The 18,256-nt window shown below is 59.5% G+C and overlaps 1 protein-coding gene across 1 annotated transcript in view; it reads right to left on the bottom strand.

Moving 5' to 3' along the window:
- The window catches only part of LOC142013280 (receptor-type tyrosine-protein phosphatase kappa-like), an 85,532-nt gene that overhangs the window by 52,803 nt on the left and 14,473 nt on the right, over nt 1-18,256 (bottom strand). The window contains exons 2-6 of the mRNA XM_074994451.1: nt 9,983-10,171; nt 8,360-8,545; nt 7,841-8,023; nt 5,432-5,617; nt 4,470-4,658 (exon numbers count right to left, since the gene is read on the bottom strand). Coding sequence (XP_074850552.1) covers nt 4,470-4,658; nt 5,432-5,617; nt 7,841-7,943 — 478 coding nt within the window. The 5' untranslated portion in view covers nt 7,944-8,023; nt 8,360-8,545; nt 9,983-10,171. The remainder of the gene's footprint in view (nt 1-4,469; nt 4,659-5,431; nt 5,618-7,840; nt 8,024-8,359; nt 8,546-9,982; nt 10,172-18,256) is intronic.

The raw sequence follows: 18,256 nt of genomic DNA, 5'->3' as shown, positions 1-18,256 counted from the left end.
CAGGGGTGAGCGGCCCTGAACCCTGTGGGCTGGAGTCAGGCAAGCCAGGGCTGGATCTGGCCCATGGGGTCTGCCTAGTGGGGGCAGGAAGCAGTAGGAGAGCAGCAGTGAAATGACGTGCTGCTGGGAGGCATTTCCCCCGCGGCTCAGGCTGGCTGGAATTGTGGCCAACTGGAGCAATGGGTGGGCGACGTCCGGGAGCAGGGGGGACACAGAGTCATGTATGTCCCCAGGGAGCTGCATAGGTAAGGGCCCCCCATCCCCTGTGCCCTTCCCAGCCCTGACTACACAGAGCCTCTATGGGGGGTCCCCCTAAATCCCATTCCCCCTCCCACTCCCCTTCTTACCAGAGCTAAACACACCCTCTGGCAAGCCCCATCCCACCCCTTGCAGCCCATGTTCATGTGCCAGTCTGGAGGGTCCTGGGGCTGGGGTCTGCGTTCCACCCTGTCTGTATCCCGTGGGAGGTGGGAGGTTGTGCTCTGCCCAAGGCCAGGCTTTTCTCTGGCTTTAATGTTTCTTATACCTGCCCCCTCCCATCCCTTCTCGCCCCTCCCATGTGGTTGCTGGACGTGGCCATGTGAGCAGAGCCGGGCAGCCTCCCCGGGCATGCTGGTCTATACACCGATGCCAGACCCATAGCCCTGACCTCTTCCCACGGCGCTGGGGTAAGCAGCCGGAAGGACTGTGTTCCTGAGAGCCAGCTGCAAGCGGGGAGAGGCCGGGGTGTGTGAGTTCCCTTTGCTTGGATTGGTGAGCTACCCAGCTGAGCAACGCAGCTGCTGTGGGGGTCACACATTATGTTAACACTGAATGCAGGAACAGGGAAGTGTCATCACCAACGCTTGCAATCACTGTGGGATGGCAGAAAAGACAGGCCGTGCTCACCCAGCTCTGCAAAGAGGGAGGAGCTGCCCATCTAAAGAACCTGGGATGGGCCAGGGCTGCTCTCCAGAGTTGTGTGAGGTCCGGGGGAGGGCAGAGCTCTCAGTCAGCAGGCTCACGGGGTTGGCTCTATGACTGGCTCACCACGTGTCTCCCCACGGGCTGCAGAGGAGAACTGAAATAAGCCGCATCAGGAGTCTCCAGTTATGGGACGTTTATTGCACAGGATGAGGAAACGACCTGTGGCTGGACTGGGTATTGGCTCAGGAGCTGAACTCACCCATGGCAGGACGGGCTGGTGGCCCAGGGCCAGGTCCAGCCGCAGGTGGTGGTGGTGTGACAAGTGGCCAGCAGGGCAGAGGCAGAGAGGTGTGACGACCAGCCAGCGGGCAGTGCAAAGCAGGCGGGCGGTGAGCGGCCAGCAGCGTGAGTGAGTCCCGGGGCACCTCCCGCAGCCCCCCGGGCTGGGAAATGAACACTGCGGCTGCGCCTCTGAGCCATGGGGTGCTGGCTGAGGGCAGCGATGGGGAGTGGGAGCAGAGAAGGGCTGGGCGGGCGAAGGGCAGGCGGGGGTCACTGCAGGGAAGAACCGAGAGGGAGAGGGCGCTGCCCAGCCTAGCGGGGTGGGACTTTAACTGGGGTTGTGTTCGTGGGGCTTCTCGAGTTCACACCATGTCACGTCCCTCCGTGTTACCAGCCGTCTCCCCCTACGCACCAACTCTTGTGTACGCGAGGGGGAGGCGTTGCCCCTCCGAGGCACCCAGGGTCGGGTGGGAATTTCCCAGGTTACTGGGTGGGGGCCGAGCCAGTTCTGCATTGGATGGCTGGAGAGGACCCCTAGGTACCGGACCCGGCCATGGCTGCACCCGGCAGAGGGGTTACTCTGACCAACCCAGCTGGCTGGGCAGAGCAAAGCACACAGAGCTGTCCTTCAGCCTTCGCAACACAAGATACAAGAGAGTCAAAAGGCCAAACCTCAGCTCCTGCCACAGGCTTACAGACGAGCCTCCCCTGTGGGGCAGGCAGGATGCAGCAAGCAGCCTGGATTCAGCCCCCCAAGCCTTAATCCAGCCCACAGCCCACCTCTACGGCTGGGGACGGGCATTGGCTTGCATGCTGCTGCCGCCCCAGCAAAATCTGTCAGCTCCCATTGGCTGCAAACTGGCCAATGGGTGCTGAGAGATGTTGCTGGGGGTGGGAGGAGTGCAGTAAATTTCTCAGTTCCCATTGGCCTCCAGAGGAGGTGGGAGCTCCCTCCCCAGAGGTGTGGGACTGCCGGCAGGACAGGGCCCGGGCCGGGGATACAGCTGGGGCTGGGGCTGGTCCTGCTCTGGGCAGGGACTGACCTCAGTGACCTCTAGGGCTTCACAGGAACCCCGAGATTTTCCTGGGGGCGGGGATGGGGGCGGGGGCAGCACAGGAAGCCTCCCCCTCCCCCACCCCACAGCACAGGGAACCACATGCAGCAGCTGGTGGGCTGGGGCGGATGGCGGGCAGCAAAGCCGGGAGCTGCTTAGGGCTGCTGGACACAGCCTGCGTCAGGCACTGTACCCCAGCTCTGTCCAAGACCCTGCACGGCTCCTACGCCCCTCCCCCAGCCAGAATGCGGTCCTGCACCCCCCCCCCCGAGACCCCACACACGCTCCCACACCCCCCCAGCCAGAATCCAGTCCTGCACCCATCCCCCATCCCAGACCGCGCACACGCTCCCACACACCCCCAGCCAGAATCCAGTCCTGCACCCATCCCCCATCCCAGACCGCGCACATGCTCCCACACCCCCCAGCCAGAATCCAGTCCTGCACCCATCCCCCATCCCAGACCCCGCACACGCTCCCATGCACCCCCCCAGCCAGAATCCAGTCCTGCACCCATCCCCCATCCCAGACCCCGCACACGCTCCCATGCACCCCCCCAGCCAGAATCCAGTCCTGCACCCATCCCCCATCCCAGACCCCGCACACGCTCCCACACCCCCCCAGCCAGAATCCAGTCCTGCACCCATCCCCCATCCCAGACCGCGCACACGCTCCCACGCCCCCCCAGCCAGAATCCAGTCCTGCACCCATCCCCCATCCCAGACCCTGCACATGCTCCCATGCACCCCCCCAGCCAGAATCCAGTCCTGCACCCATCCCCCATCCCAGACCCCGCACACACTCCCACACCCCCCCAGCCAGAATCCAGTCCTGCACCCATCCCCCATCCCAGACCGCGCACACGCTCCCACGCCCCCCCAGCCAGAATCCAGTCCTGCACCCATCCCACCTCCCAGACCGCGCACACGCTCCCACGCCCCCCCAGCCAGAATCCAGTCCTGCACCCATCCCCCCTCCCAGACCCCACACACGCTCCCACACCCCCCCAGCCAGAATCCAGTCCTGCACCCATCCCCCCTCCCAGACCCCACACACACTCCCACGCCCCCCCAGCCAGAATCCAGTCCTGCACCCATCCCCCCTCCCAGACCCCACACACGCTCCCACACCCCCCCAGCCAGAATCCAGTCCTGCACCCATCCCCCCTCCCAGACCCCACACACGCTCCCACACCCCCCCAGCCAGAATCCAGTCCTGCACCCATCCCCCCTCCCAGACCGCGCACACGCTCCCACGCCCCCCCAGCCAGAATCCAGTCCTGCACCCATCCCCCCTCCCAGACCCCACACACGCTCCCACACCCCCCCAGCCAGAATCCAGTCCTGCACCCATCCCCCCTCCCAGACCCCACACACACTCCCACACCCCCCCCAGCCAGAATCCAGTCCTGCACCCATCCCCCATCCCAGACCGCGCACACGCTCCCACACCCCCCCAGCCAGAATCCAGTCCTGCACCCATCCCCCGCCCAGGCCCTGCACACACTCCTATGCCCCTGCCCCTGCCCCTGCCCCAGCTAGAATCCGGTCCTGCACCGCCCCCCCAGACCCCACACATGCTCCTACGCCTCTCCCGCAACCAGAATCCTGTCCTGCACCCATCCGCCCTCCCAGACCCTGCACCCCAACCCCTGCCCTGGGTCACAACCACTTCCTTCACTCAAACTCCCTCTCCGACCCCACACCCTGTCCTGTACCCCAGTTCTCCACCCCAAGCTCCCCTCTGCACCCAGCCTACCTCCCAGACCCTGCACCCACTCCATAGAAAAGTGCAGCCCTTGCCCACTTAATGAAATCTCGCAGCGCCTCCCCCATCAAAAATGACTGCCCCCACCCCACCCCCATGCCGTCAGCGAGCAGGGACCCGAGGAGGTTGGCTTCTCCACCCTTACGCAGGATGACACCTCATAGATCGCCAAGGCGCCACCATACACCCAAGAATTACACCCGACCCAGCCCCCTAAACACAGCCCATAGCACTGAGCCACAGCCCCCCCATAACCACACACAAATACATCCCCGCCAACACACGACCTATAACCCGCCCTACGCCCACAGGCCGCGTGCTCCTGCTGCTCCAGACGGGCTGAGCTGAACACTCCACCCATACAGGTGCCCCCAGGAAGGTGTGGTGTCTCCTCAGTGCTCAACAGCACCACGGGGTTTGGCCCCGTCCCATCCTGCAGCCGGTCCGTACGGAATTTACCTACACAGGTCACACTGCTCGCGTCCCACGCCAGGCGCCCAGCCGCCTCGGTACAGTACACCCAGCCTGAGCTCCCCTCATGCTGCTCCTGGGGACAGGTCACCCAAACCTTCTCACCGACTGCAAACTCCATCTGTGCAGTGGCAGGAGACGCCGGCAGGGGCCAGTTTTCCGTCGTTGTACAAACCCCTGGAAGGAGAGCAATGGCCAGCCTTGGCAGACCCTGTTCTGGTGCAGCTGGTGCCACCGGGCACCCTGGGACGGAGCTGAGCCCAAGGGAGCGCTGGAGAAACCAGCACAGCAAAGGGCTGGGGCCGGAGAGGAAGGGGGATGAGCTGGTGGCGAGAAGTCGCGGGGTGGTTCCAGCCCTTCTGTATTGGCCCCTAGAGCCAGGGCCTGCAGGGCGTAGGAGAAAGAAAGAGGCTGGAGCACAGGCCTGGCGTAAGGCCTGGGGCCGTAAGAGGCACCAGCCAGAGTGGTCCTGTGAGACCAGGCGGGGCCGGTCAAAGGCAGGTGTTCACCTGCACGTCAGTGTCTGGGGCACGAGCTCAGAGTCAGGATGGCTAGTGCTGCTCAGACCCACGGCACCGGCCACCCCTTCCAGCAGCCCGGCCTGGCCTGGCCCAGAGCACCCCCCCTTGCAGGCGGTAAAGCGCCCCGGCAGCAGCGGTGCTTTGGGCAGGCTCTGCGCAGAGCCAGGGCTGCTCCCGGCGAGCTGCCGAACCTCTCTCAACACGGGCCAGCACCACGGTGGTGACACTGGCGACACTCACACGACCTCTGACAGCAGGGCTGGGCGCAAGCAGGCGGTGCTGCTCGCAGGAGAGAGGCTGAGCCACCGAAACGAACCCGAGGTTTCTGGGCTGAGACTCAAGTGGGCCAGAGACACCTCAATGCCAGAGTCTGGCTGCCAGCCTGGCCCTGGGACTGCGGTGACCTGGGGTGGTGAGGCCAACGTTTACCTGGCTGGCAGGCGGGTGTCTCGCTCCAGACGGCCTGGCTCCCATTTCTGACACACTCGATCACGGGCGGTGACGGCCGATAGCCCTTGGGGCAGCTCAGCGTCACGGAGACACCTGGGGCGTAGAACCGCCCCGGAGGGGTAAACTGCAACCCAGAGTCCCAGCTTTTGGGTGCTTCACACATTCCTGTGGAGCAAAGACATATGGGGAGACTGCTGAACCACGCAGCTTTCCCGCAGCAGAGGGGGCCTGATCCTGAGCCGTGCTGGGCACCCCCGGTGCAGCAGGGGTTGCAGGGAGCAGCTCCTCTCTGCTCAGCTCTATTTACCCTGTTTCTCTCCACAGGTGCTCAGTGCCTCAGGGGGCAGGGAGGAGGGGGATGCTTTGCTCAGGGCCTGCTTCACCAGCTACCTGCACACAGCAGCCCCACCGAGTCATGGGGGGGGCGGGGAACAGCCAGACTCCACCCCATTCCGGAGAGCTGCACCCCAGGCAAGGCCCTCACTGGCGACACGATGCACCATAAATGGCCCCACCCTGCAGTGCCAAGGGACTGGCCCAGCGACAGCAGCTCCAGCTCTGGCTCCTGGGGCAGCTGTAGGCCCGTCTGTGGCACAGACCCCAGCTCCCCCTGCCCTCTGAGCTCCATGCGCCCAGGGCCCCGTGCGGCACATCCCCCAGCACCTGGGGACGGCGCTCTCGAAAGGACCTGAAATCCCCACTGTCACGTGGCTGGACTCCGATATTGGGTCTGGAAACCTTTATATGCCCAGTGTGGCTATTGGCCCCACATGTTGCGCTGGGGGGCCATGTGAATGTCTAAGGAAGGCTGAGGATGCCCTGAATCTGTGTGTGCTGCTGGTATGTCTGTATCATGTGTGTATGTGAAGTTAGAGACGTTTAGCTCTGTGGCGGTGTGAGAAATGTCTCAGAGCTGAGGTTCGCTATGGGAGTTGGGGCTCCACCCCAGCCAGGACAATACCAGGCGGCCAACACCCATTTAGTGAGGGTGGGGTTTCCCCCTGGGACCGCAGTGAATGGGAACCCAGCACAGGGACTCACCGGGTCGGGTGCTAAGCCAAGGCCTATGGAGAACAGTGGAATTTTCCCTCTGCATTTGAAAAGCTGTAAGATGGGCCCCGGCAGGTACTTGCTTTGTGCTTCGGTCCTCAAGAGTTCAGCCTGTCTGGACTGGGGGCCCAGCTCTCACAGGGATGATGTGGATTTAGCAGTGTCCAGCTTGGAGCTTTTGTCTTGTGGTCTCCAGGGGTCCATGCCCAGCAGGACGTGCCGGAGCAGGTTCAGTGGAGGGCAACAAAAATGATTAAGGGGCTGGAGCACAAGACCTATGAGGAGAGGCTGAGGGATTTGGGGTTATTTAGTTTACAGAAGAGAAGACTGAGGGGTCATTTAATAGCAGCCTTCAACTTCCTGAAGGGGAGCTGTAAAGAGGAGGGTGAGAAACTTCTCGGTGGTGTCAGTTGGCAGAACAAGGAGCAATGGTCTGAGGTTACAGAGGGAGAGGAGTAGGTTAGATATTAGGAAAAACTACTTCACCAGGAGGGTGGTGAAGCACTGGAATGCGTTGCCTAGAGAGGTGGTGGATTCTCCATCCCTGGAGGTTTTTAAGTCCCAGCTGGACAAGGTCCTGGCTGGGATGACTTAGTGGGGGTTGATCCTGCTTGAAGCAGGGGGCTGGACTAGATGACCTCCTGAGGTCCCTTCCAGCCCCGTGATTTTGTGATTCTGTGTCCCAGCATGTGGACCCCAACCGGCCGGATCTACAACGCTCCAATGACTGAGTCTATGTCACCTGAAATGAACTTTCAGAGACTCTCAAGAATCAGCAAATAACATCGCTGGCTGCGTCAGTGGGGCTGGCAGAGGTGCTGCGGTGGCTGGTTGGCTTTGCCTTAGTGAGGAGGAAATCCCAGCCGGGGGCTGTGAGTGGCCTGGATTTTAAACAAAGGGGCCCTGGGTTGATTTCTCCAGCCGTGCCCAGAACCCCTGTCCTGTGACACCTGTGCAGCATGGAGCCTGGCTGGCAGGGGCTGAACAGTTTCTGTGGGACTTGAGAGCAGGAGCAGAGCAGACTGCATTGAAGAGCACCTCCAAACACACTGACACTAACCCCCGCCAGGACCCCAGCCCCTCCTACAAACATGGCCATAGGTATCCCAGATGTGCTAAGCACACAACAGCGCTCACCCTGACGCCCTATTGGTACCCCGGCATAGCATCTGTGCCCTTCTGCACATGTGGTGTGTGCACAGCCAGCCACGCACACGCACACTCACACTCACACTCACACACAGGTAGGCCGTTTTGCACCAGCTTTTCGCACTTTTCGGAATGCTCGGGACAGAAACACGCCCCTGTGACTGGTGACTCAGGCGTTCTTGCACTCACCCTGGCAGGTGGGTGTATCGCTCCAGACAGACTGGTTCCCGTGTCTCACACATTTGATCTCAGGCAGGGAGGGCTGATACCCCTCAGGGCAGGTCAATGTCATGGAGTCCCCTGGGGCGTAGAACTGCTTACTGGGGTCAAACTGCAATCTGGCGTCCCAGCCTTTGGCTACCTTGCATTTTCCTGTGGGTGAAATCAGAGCAGTGCACTGGGGGTTACTGGACCCGGGCAGACCCCCCCGGGTACTATGGGCTGACCCTGAGCCAGGCTCAGCACCCACAAGACGAGCAAGCATCTGCCCCTGTCAGGATCAGGCCCTACCTACTCAGGTGCATTTGCTCCATTCAGCATGGGAAGGTGAGTGCCGGCCTGGCTGCCCCACTGGGCTATGGGGAGATCAGCGTTCCAGGGCTCTGCTGCTCCTGCCCAGTCAGCAGGGCCAGGAGCTGGGATCAGAGCCATGCACACCCTTCCCAGCCACCAGCACCCAGCCCGCCCAGGGCCGGCTCCCCCACTCACTGACACACGTGTGTGCACCAAAGTCCCACTGGTAGAGCCCCGTCTCCGCCTCGGACTCCTTGCACGTCACGTTGAACGAACTCTGCAGGAACTGCTGGCGGCAGGTCACCAGCACCTCGGCCCCAATGCCGAACTCCGCCTGGGCCGGGACGAAATCCACCTGCCTCGCCCACTCATTGCACCTCCCTGTGGAAGGAAGAGGGGAGCAGCCATGGGGCGCAGCTGCCTTTGGCCTGGGAGCCCCGGGCTCCGGGGAGTTGGCCCCAGGATCTCCCAGGCACTGGGCTGGCCCTGCCTGAGCAGTCTGTGACCCTGGGGAAGGCTCGGGGGACATGTCTGGGGCAGGGCAGGGATGGTGCCTCCAGGAGGCCGGTGTCTGGCCACGCCCAGAGGCGGAGGTGGGAGAAGCACCCTCAGAAATGTGGATCACAGTTCCCAGGCCCCAGAGCTTCACTCCTCCCAGAGCTGCCCAGGGGTGTCCGTCCCGGGGCCTGCCAGGCCACAGGAAAGCCTGGGTTTGTGGGGAGCAGTAGGGGCTGGGGAGGGGCAGAGGACAGCTGTAATTGTGGGGAGCGGTAGGGGGCGGGGGACCCCTGGGTTTGTGGGGAGCAGTAGGGGCTGGGGGAGAGGCAGGGTGTCACATGACTGGATTGTTACAGTGGGTTTCGAAGCCATTTTCATGCTCACTGTATCTATTGGTCCCCAATATTGTGCTGAGGTGGGGGGGGGTGAGGTGTCAAATGGAAGCTGGTGATGCCCCGAATCTGTGTGTGCTACTGGTGCGTCTGTGTCGTGTGTAGGTAAAGTTACAGATTTCAGCTCTGTAGGTGTGTTAGAAATGTTTGTGTGTGAAGCTTCACAAGGGGGGTGTGAACTCAGCCCCAGCCATGACCGGACTATAAACAAAGGCTCAGCCAGTCGCATCCACATCCCAGACGCTTGGGACGTGTCAGTGGGATGCAGCGCACTGGCCAGGTGACCTGGGCTGGGCCAAAGGAACAGGTCCAGTTTGGAAATGGGAGGCTGTCTCCTGAGACTCACCCAATGGCCGTTTGCCACAACAGCCCACCTGAGTCAGGTGGGGACGGGCCTGCAGGGGCTATGGGAAGAAGAAGGGGCTTTGTCCCTGAATACGAGAGGGAACAATGGTGTGAAATGAGCAGTGTCCATCTTGGATCATTTGTCTTTTGGTCTCCAAGGATCCATGTCTGAGCTGGTGGGGCAGGGGACCCCCGTGATTGTGGGGAGTGGAAGGGGTTGGGGGGGTAGGGGACTTTGGGTTTCTGGGGAGCAGTAGAGGCTGGGGGAGGGGCAGGGGACCCCTGGGTTTGAGGGGAGCAGCGGGGGCTGGGTGAAGGGCAGGCCCTTGGTGACAGCCCCGGTGGGTCCCTGCAGGCTGAGGGAGAGGGGTCCCCTTTTCTCTCCCCCCATCACGACCTCCCCAACCCCCTCCCCAGGTCTCCCCCCATCACGTCACTCAGCTCCCCAAGGCCTGGTTAGCGCCGACCCGGCCCCTGGTCACTGCCCAGAGCGGGCGGCAGCCCCACGCCTGGGCTGGCCGGGCAGGTTGGGCCCCGTGCCCGGCAGGTGGGCGCTGGGCGTGTACCTGTCTCCCTCACTCACTGAGACATGAGACTCTGCTGATGTCCCAGACCGCCCCGCGCTCCTTCAGCCCCGTGCAGGTGGCCGGGAACGGCCTGGCTGCAGGGTCCTCCCGGCACGTCACCAGCACCGTCTCATTAACCCTGAACGCCGGCTGCTCGGAGGGAAAGGTCACCCTCGTGGCCCAGCTTCCCGTCCTGCGGCACCTGCCTGTGACGAGAGGGACAACCGGCTGAGGCCTGGCTCGAGACGGTGCCTCGTCCCACCAAGGGCCCCCGCGGCCTGCTCAGTGACCGGGGAAACGTGCGGGGCAGGGCCCAAACAGCAGCCCTGGCTCTCAGAGCCCTGCCGGGGATGGGCACAGAGGGTGGCAGGTCCGGGGCGCTGCTCAGGCCAGAGAAGGGCCCCAGCCCCCCTGCAGCTCCCCCTTGAAGCCTTGGGGCTGGTTGTTGCTCAGCCCTAGGTCAGTGCTGAACAGGGCAGGACTGACCACCCGGCTCCCGCAGGTCCTGCCCCAGGAGCTGCCAGCCGGATGGGTGGGGAGAGGAGGGGAGGGAAATCCAGCCAAGCCAGGGGAGTGCCTGGAGCAGACTGCAGTGCACAGATCAAGGGGCACTTGTTCCTATCAAAGGCCCCTCTGCACTCCCTGCTGAGGCAAACCTGCCCCACACCCTCCAGTCAGAGCAGGGTTCAGCCCCACACCTGGCCCTGAGCACCGCCCAGATGTGTGCACAGAGGGGTCTCTGCACAGAGGTCTCTGCCTGGCACAGGAGAGGAGGGACCCTCCCTGTCCTCGACCTGCAGGCGGGTGTCTGGGAGGAGCCTGGCAGGGACCAGAGAGACTGGGCCTGCCCTGGTGGGGATGGCCCAGAGGCAGGATGGGTGCTCAGCACCCCCACCAGCCTTGCAGAGCGTGTCACTAACTGGGTTGCCAGCCGTGCTAGGACCTTTCAGAAGGAGCTGAGGGCTGCCACACTCTAGGGAGGTCCAGGTCACGCTGGCCTTGGAGCTGTGGTGCCAGGGACCAGACAGGAGCCCCACTCTGGCCTGCTGTCAGCAGGGTTTTCTCTCTGCCCCCCACGGCCCCATGGCACACGCAGCGCAAGCCCAGGGGCGTGGCAGTGGAAGGGATAGTGCAGGGAGAGCCACGTGCTGCCCCGAGCTGGGGGAAAAGGGCAGCAACAAGTGACCCTAAAACCTCACATGAAAAAGAAATAGGCGGGTCCCAGGGAAGTCTGCCATGGTAGCAGATCCCCTGCCCCCACCAGCCCTTCCTCGTTCGTACCCCAGGTCTGCTGAGCACAGAGAACAGCACCGCGCATGTGATCCACGAGGGGACGCAGGTGTTGCGACCCAGAACGTCTCTGGTGCGCACCTAGAAAATCACAGGAGCGCCCTGGGCCCCTGTGCAGTGACTGGGCAGAGACTGCGCTCTGAGAGGCCAGCGCCAGCTTTATCTGCTTGCCCGTGTTACAGCTACAACCTGCCTTGTCTTGCCTGGGGCTCTCCCCATGAGTTACCACGCGGCAGCGGGAACATACCGCGTAAATGAGGGGCTGGGCCCAGCGCTCCCAGGCCTACAACGGGCAAGCAAGGAAGGCAACAGAAATCAGATGCCCCTGTCATTCAGCATGGGCGCTTGCATGGCGTGGCTAGGAGAAGGGGCACGTCCCCCCGCCCGGTGTTAGCCGACACGTGGCAGCTCGCACGAGGGAGAACCCTTGTGAAGACAAGGTAAGCTGTAGCTTTAACATAGGCAAGCAGGGTAAGCTCTACACTTCCCCCAGCCCCTGCCCCTCCAGCCTGGTGTGCGACTGTCTCACTAAAGTGCAATCCTGCTGGCCAGCCGTTCCCCAAAGCACACGCGCACCTGGCACTGTGAGCAGAGCAGTGCCTCATGCATAGAGACCACATCCTGTTCCTGCAGCTGCTCTTCCTTCACAGGCAGCCTCACCCTCAGAACAACGCCCCCCTGCACAGGGCATTCAGAGCACCCGCCGCTGTGCCGCCCCAGGCTCTGCAGGCGTCACACCCCACGGCGCCCAGCGTTCCTCAGGGCAGGCAGGACCGTTTCCCCAGGAGGGAGGTGAAGCACTGGAATGTGTTACCTAGAGAGGTGGTGGAATCTCCATCCCTGGAGGTTTTCAGTTCCAGCTTGACACAGTCCTGGCTGGGATGATGTAGTTGGGGTTGATCCTGCTTTAGGCAGGGGGCTGGACTCGATGCCCTCCTAAGGTCCCTTCCCACCCCAGGAGTCTCTGAGAGTTGTGACCCAACCCCACAGGACAGGGACCTGAATTGCTTTTCAAGAATTAATATTGCCAATAAGCGGGACGGGGGTAAAGATCTGTGCAAACTCGAGCCCCACCAAGCCCCAAAGGCAGGGGAGAGCCCCACGCCCTGGAGCCCCAGCCACACTTTGCTAGAAAGCTGAAGGCAGCAGCAGCCACTCAGGAGATTGCCCTCAAGTGAGAAACAGCATCTGCCCCGGCCAGCCCCTGCATCACCGGTGCTGAAAAGGGCCTGGCCCTCCCTGCTCAATGCCCATTACAGAAAGTCTGTGACACCCTCACTCCACGGTCCTGCCCAGCACCCTCCAAAGCCACATCCCACATGGAAGCTATCATGTCTGGGCAGGTGGGGATGGTGCTCACCTGCCCTCCCACTGCCCTGGGGGTCCAGCCCGCTCTCCAGCGGCTGTCTGCCTGGAGGAAACCCCTCTCCCCTGTCTCAGCTGCCCACCCCCTGGCGTAGCTCACAACAGTCCCAAGCTCTTTGGGGCTGTTGCACTGTGTCCCCCAAACTCCCTGGCCTGGTTGAAGTAGAACATTTCCCACCCTAACGGTGCAGCCTTAAGGAAGAATCGGTTACCCTGGATGAACACACACGCCACTGCAAAGGGCCTGCCCACGCAGCCCCAGAATTGCACTTCATGGCTACGTCTACACGTGCAGCCAACATCGAAATAGTCTATTTCGATGAATAACGTCTACATGTCCTCCAGGGCCGGCAACGTCGATGTTCAACTTCGACGTTGCTCAGCCCAACATCGAAATAGGCGCAGCGAGGGAACGTCTACACGTCAAAGTAGCACACATCGAAATAAGGGTTCCAGGCACAGCTGCAGACAGGGTCACAGGGTGGACTCAACAGCCAGCCGCTCCCTTAAAGGGCCCCTCCCAGACACAGTTGCACTAAACAACACAAGATACACAGAGCTGACAACTGGTTGCAGACCCTGTGCCTGCAGCATAGATCCCCAGCTGCCGCAGAAGCAGCCAGAAGCCCTGGGCTAAGGGCTGCTGCCCACGGTGACCATAGAGCCCCGCAGGGGCTGGAGAGAGAGCATCTCTCAACCCCCCAGCTGATGGCCGCCATGGAGGACCCAGCAATTTCGACGTTGCGGGACGCGGATCGTCTACACGGTCCCTACTTCGACGTTGAACGTCGAAGTAGGGCGCTATTCCTATCTCCTCATGAGGTTAGCGACTTCGACGTCTCGCCGCCTAACGTCGAAGTTAACTTCGAAATAGCGCCCAACGCGTGTAGACGTGACGGGCGCTATTTCGAAGTTGGTGCTGCTACTTCGAAGTAGCGTGCACGTGTAGACGCAGCCCATGTGTGGTACTCTCAGCAGGGATTGCGCGCACCGCATGCTTACACGACTCTCAGCTTCTTTGGGTTACTAAAACCCACATCATGTCCAGCAGTAGTCGCATGAGAGATGGAACCACAAGGAGTTCACAAATCAGCAGCTGCCACAAGAGCAGAGAGTGAAATGAGTCACGCTAGGGACAGGGGAAGTCTCCAGTCACTAAACATTACACTCGTGCATAGCTGAGAACTTCCAAAGAGCAGCAGAGACTCAACGGCGGCAGCAGCCGTGGCTGAAGGTGCCCGGGCACCACCAACAAACCCACAGAGTCTGCAGCAGTTTAGGGGTTTGTGGCAGGCACAGCACCGAGGTCAGGGCTAACCCTCATTTCTGTGAGCACTGAAGAGCTGTCCATCCTGGCTCCCACTGTGAGACATCTACAGGCAGTGCCATGCTGACACTGTCAAAACCTGCAGCCGCTTTCCTCCCGTGGGCTGGGTCGAACACAGGGGATGATGTCACCAAAGCTGACACCTCTGAGGTGTAGCAACCTTCCCCCTCCAGCCCCGGCAGTGATCATCTCAGACCTTTAGCAAGGAAATGGTCCTGAGCTCCCAAATTCCCAAGAGCTAGGAGTTCCTTCCCCACACCAACGCCTGTTACCCAGCGGAGACCCCACCAAGCACACCAGAAGATGCACAGCATGGGGCTGAAAGCCGCGTACTGTATGTTGGTTTGGCACTAGTTGCTAGTGCAGACAAGCCCAAGATGTATTTCCAGACCTGAGCACACATGAACTCCCAGTAATCATCTGTACACGGGCCAAGCTTTCAGTTATGGGCTCTTGCACGTTGAATAAATCTCAGGAATTGCTTGATGCAACCAATAACACACCAACGAAACATAGCACTGCCTGGATTAAGTCTGCTGGGTGCCCAGAGGATAATGCTGCACACATACATGGTGAACACAAGAGTATATTGCCTCCAATTAATGCCAGCCAACCAGCTAGGGGGTGTGTATGCAGTGGCTGTCTCTGCTACCCTGCAAGGTGACGAGTATCAGAGGGATAGCGCGCTAGTCTGTATCTGGAAAAACAACCCGAAGTTCTGTGGCCCCTTATAGACTAACAGATCCATTGGAGCCCAAGCTTTTGTGGGCGAAGACCCGCTCTGTCAGACGCATCTGATGAAAGCTTAGGCTCCAAAAGATCTGTTAGTCTTCAAGGCGCCACAGGATTTCTGGTTGTTTTGAAGATACAGACTAACACGGCTCCCCCCGCGATACCTGCCACCTTGGGAACAAAGAATCTTTTGCCAAAGTCTACCCAGCATTTCTGCGAGCAGGGCTGCCCACATGCCCCAAGTTACACGCTGTCCTCCAGACCAAGGCACTGGTGATTCACCCTCTGAACTCAGCAATGAGGAGGCCACACACAGATACTCGCTTGAGATTTGTGCAGTCCTCCGGCGCTAGCTGTTAGTGGAAATATTATGTCACTAATCTTCAAAGACTCCTTTGTGCAGTTACAGGCACCTGGCTGATCTGTGGGTTTTGAGATGTGTCACTGTGCAGGGAAAGAAAACACCATGAACCTAAAGCTGCCTAAAAACAGCCTTGGCTCAAGCGAGGAGGGTTTGTTTTGTTTTGGTTTTTCTAAAACCACTGGATGACATGAAAGGAAGTGCCTCTAGCAAGCCCTGTGCTGGAGTTAAGAGTCTGCTTCGGTTAACCCACCCAGTTGTTCACCAATCTCTTTTGGTTTCGTGTAGCTGATGACTGATTTCTTGGACCTGATGTGATCAGCTTGTAACAAATGGGACCTCTGCTTTCCAAATGTAGGGCCCGTCTGCTCTCTCATGCACTCAGACTGAATACGACAGGCCCTAGGAGAACAGGTGTATTTTGGCACTGTAGATCTCCAAGGAACATCCCAGAAAGTGGCCAAGCAAGCGTCTTTGTGAGCTGAGAGCTTGTCACCTCCAAGTTTGTCTCTCCCATGCCGCACCCTTCAGAAGACAGTAACCATATCCAGCAATGCCTTGGGGCACGAAGGGGCGGGGGGGGGAACCCCAGCTCACCCAGCGCCCTGGGCCCAACTTCTAAGGAGAGGAACCAGTGGGTCCCATGACACGCTATGCTGGGAGCAGACCTCAACAGCGGTTCCCATGTGAAGTGGCACCAGTGGCACCTTTATCGGGACTGTGCAAAAAGGCAGAGCTTGCCCCGTGCACCTGTGTGTTCAGAGAGAACTGCAGAGTAAGGGCTGCAGGCGCTGTGATGTATCTAACGATGGCTGTTTGCTCTGTCCAGAGCCTCGTGCCTGTGCTGGTGGAAGAGACGGCTGGGTCCTGTGAGGGAAAAGGTTTTCTGTGCAGGACTTCAAAAATGACCAGCGAAGTACCGGATGTCTCCTCAGAAAGAGGGGCAGCTGGAGTTCAGACCTGCCTGGCTTAACCTGTTTCAAGGTCATAAAAGGGCCAGGAACTGCAATGCCAGCTTGAGAGTGGTTTGAGATGCTCCACAGAGAGCCAGCGCTGTTAGGTGGCACCTCGCTATTGAGGCTAGTCTGCCCTTGCGTTTTCTGGTGCTTATTCACTTCCTCTGGGCCAGGAAAATCTGCCCCACTAGGGCTGAGGTTGGGGGAGGACATGGAGAATCATAGGTAAATCAGGCGCAGTGCAAATTGCTGGTCAAAAAGGGGCTTGGCCTGCAATGATGTCGGCCGGGGGCAGCAAGGAGTGGCGGGGGGATGGGCCCCCTCAGGGGTGCATGACTTTTCGTAAGGGAGGGGTCCAGCAAGATCAGCTGCTGGCGCTCAGGCTCGGGTGTATTCAAATGTACGTACCAATTAATGACATTTTTACATTCCACAGACTTATTTTCTTACATGTGCTGAAAGGGTTCTGGTTTGTTTTTCTGCATACGAACATAAGTGACATTTCCATCAATTGGATTACCCCGCATAGGTGGGGGGCCCTGCCGGCTGGAGGTGTAGATACATCTTTGTTTTAACTATTTTCTCACTGAGGCAGCTGTGTTAGTCTGTATATTCGAGAACAACAAAAAGTCCTGTGGCACCTTATAGACTAACAGATATTTTGGAGCATAAGCTTTCGTGGGCAAAGACCCACTTCCTCAGATGCATGAGTGGGGGCGGGTTTCAGAGCGGTATTTAAAGAGTGGGGTTCCAGTAAGAGGGAGGCCAGAGCTGACAAGGTCTATTCACTCAGGGTGGAAATGGCCCATTATCAGTAGTATGTATCAAAAGAGAAGAAAACAAGTCAGATCAGTCAGGGCGGGTCGGGGGGCGGGGGTGGGATGCGGCCCATTGTCAGAGTCTAATGTGGAGGTGTGAACTTCCAGTGCAGAGAAATTGCTTTTGTAAGGGGCCAGCCACTCCCAGTCTCTGTTTAATCTTTGGTTCCAATTGTAATCTTCCAGAAAGAAAGGAAAAAAGAAAATAGAAAACCTAAAAATAATTTAACTCTTAAAAAAATTGTAACTGCACAGTTTTAAATCTGAGAAGATATATGAAAGGGGGTCTGCATAAGCAAAGAGAAAAGTGAGAGAATACTTGTAAAAGAAAAAAAGCATATAAGTGATAATATGGCACCCCCAAAGGGGCAGAAGTAGGTTTTTATTTTTGTCTGTCAGAAAGTTAGGACAGGCAGATTCCAGCTGAACACCCAACAATATCATGTACCTGGTGTTGCAACAAAGATTGTTTTATGTTTGTATTTGTCTTGTGTCTGTCTGTCTTACTGCTAGCATTGTTGCGTGCTTTGTTAAGAATAATACTGCATTAGGCGGAAAGGGTTTAATAAGCAATAAGCATTTTGACTGTATTTACAGAAACCAGCGTCTCAAAAGGGGAGAGGCCAAGTGTGATGGGGTTCTGGGGTCCCCCAAGCTCTGCACCCCGTCCGCAGGCAGGAGAGTCTCTCACTCAGCAGGAAAACAGCAGGTTTATTAGCCGACAGGACACAGCATCGTACAGAGGAGTCAGTACAGCCGGCAGAGACAGCCAGTCCCATCCATGTTGGGGAGAGGAGGCCCCGAGGGGCCCCCAGAGCTGGGGACTTGCCCCCTCCTTTGTCTCTCTCTCCCTCAGCCCAGATTAACTGCTTCCAACTCCCAGTTCCAATTCAAACCCCTCAGGCTCCACCTCCTCCTTTGTCTCCCGTACAAAGGTGTTACCTGGTCGTCAGGGTTACCCTCAGCAGGACCCCACACCCTCTGTGAGCCACTCACATACACACAGGTATCCCCCACTCCATCACATCTCTCCCCCCTTCCAGACCGAACTGAGCGGGGTCACTCAGCCGGTGACCTGGGGAAGTTCGGGGCCCTCCCCTCGTGATCGGGCATCGGCTGTACCCTCGGTGCTTCCCTTGATGTGCACCACCTCCATGTCATAATCCTGCTGGGGGAGGCTCCAACTTAGGAGCTTGGTATTGGCCCTTTTCATGTGATGCAGCCGGACAAGTCCCTTTAGTTCCCTCAGGTTGGTTGGTCTCCCTGCTTCGGCCCCGGTCCGTCAGCCACGTTCTCAAGTCGGGCAGGCAGAGCCCATACAGATGCTGCAGCATCAGCAGATCAAATAGTTCTTTTCTGGTCTGGGCCCTGCCCTGTGTGACCACCAGCCCATACAGCTGCTCCGGCAAATGTTTGGAATTCAGTTCCAGTCCAGTAAAAGA

Source organism: Carettochelys insculpta, chromosome 5 (assembly GCF_033958435.1).
Source record: "Carettochelys insculpta isolate YL-2023 chromosome 5, ASM3395843v1, whole genome shotgun sequence".
NCBI lineage: Eukaryota > Metazoa > Chordata > Testudines > Carettochelyidae > Carettochelys > Carettochelys insculpta.
Note: the sequence above shows the minus strand (reverse complement) of the source record. Positions and strands in the feature narration are given on the sequence as shown.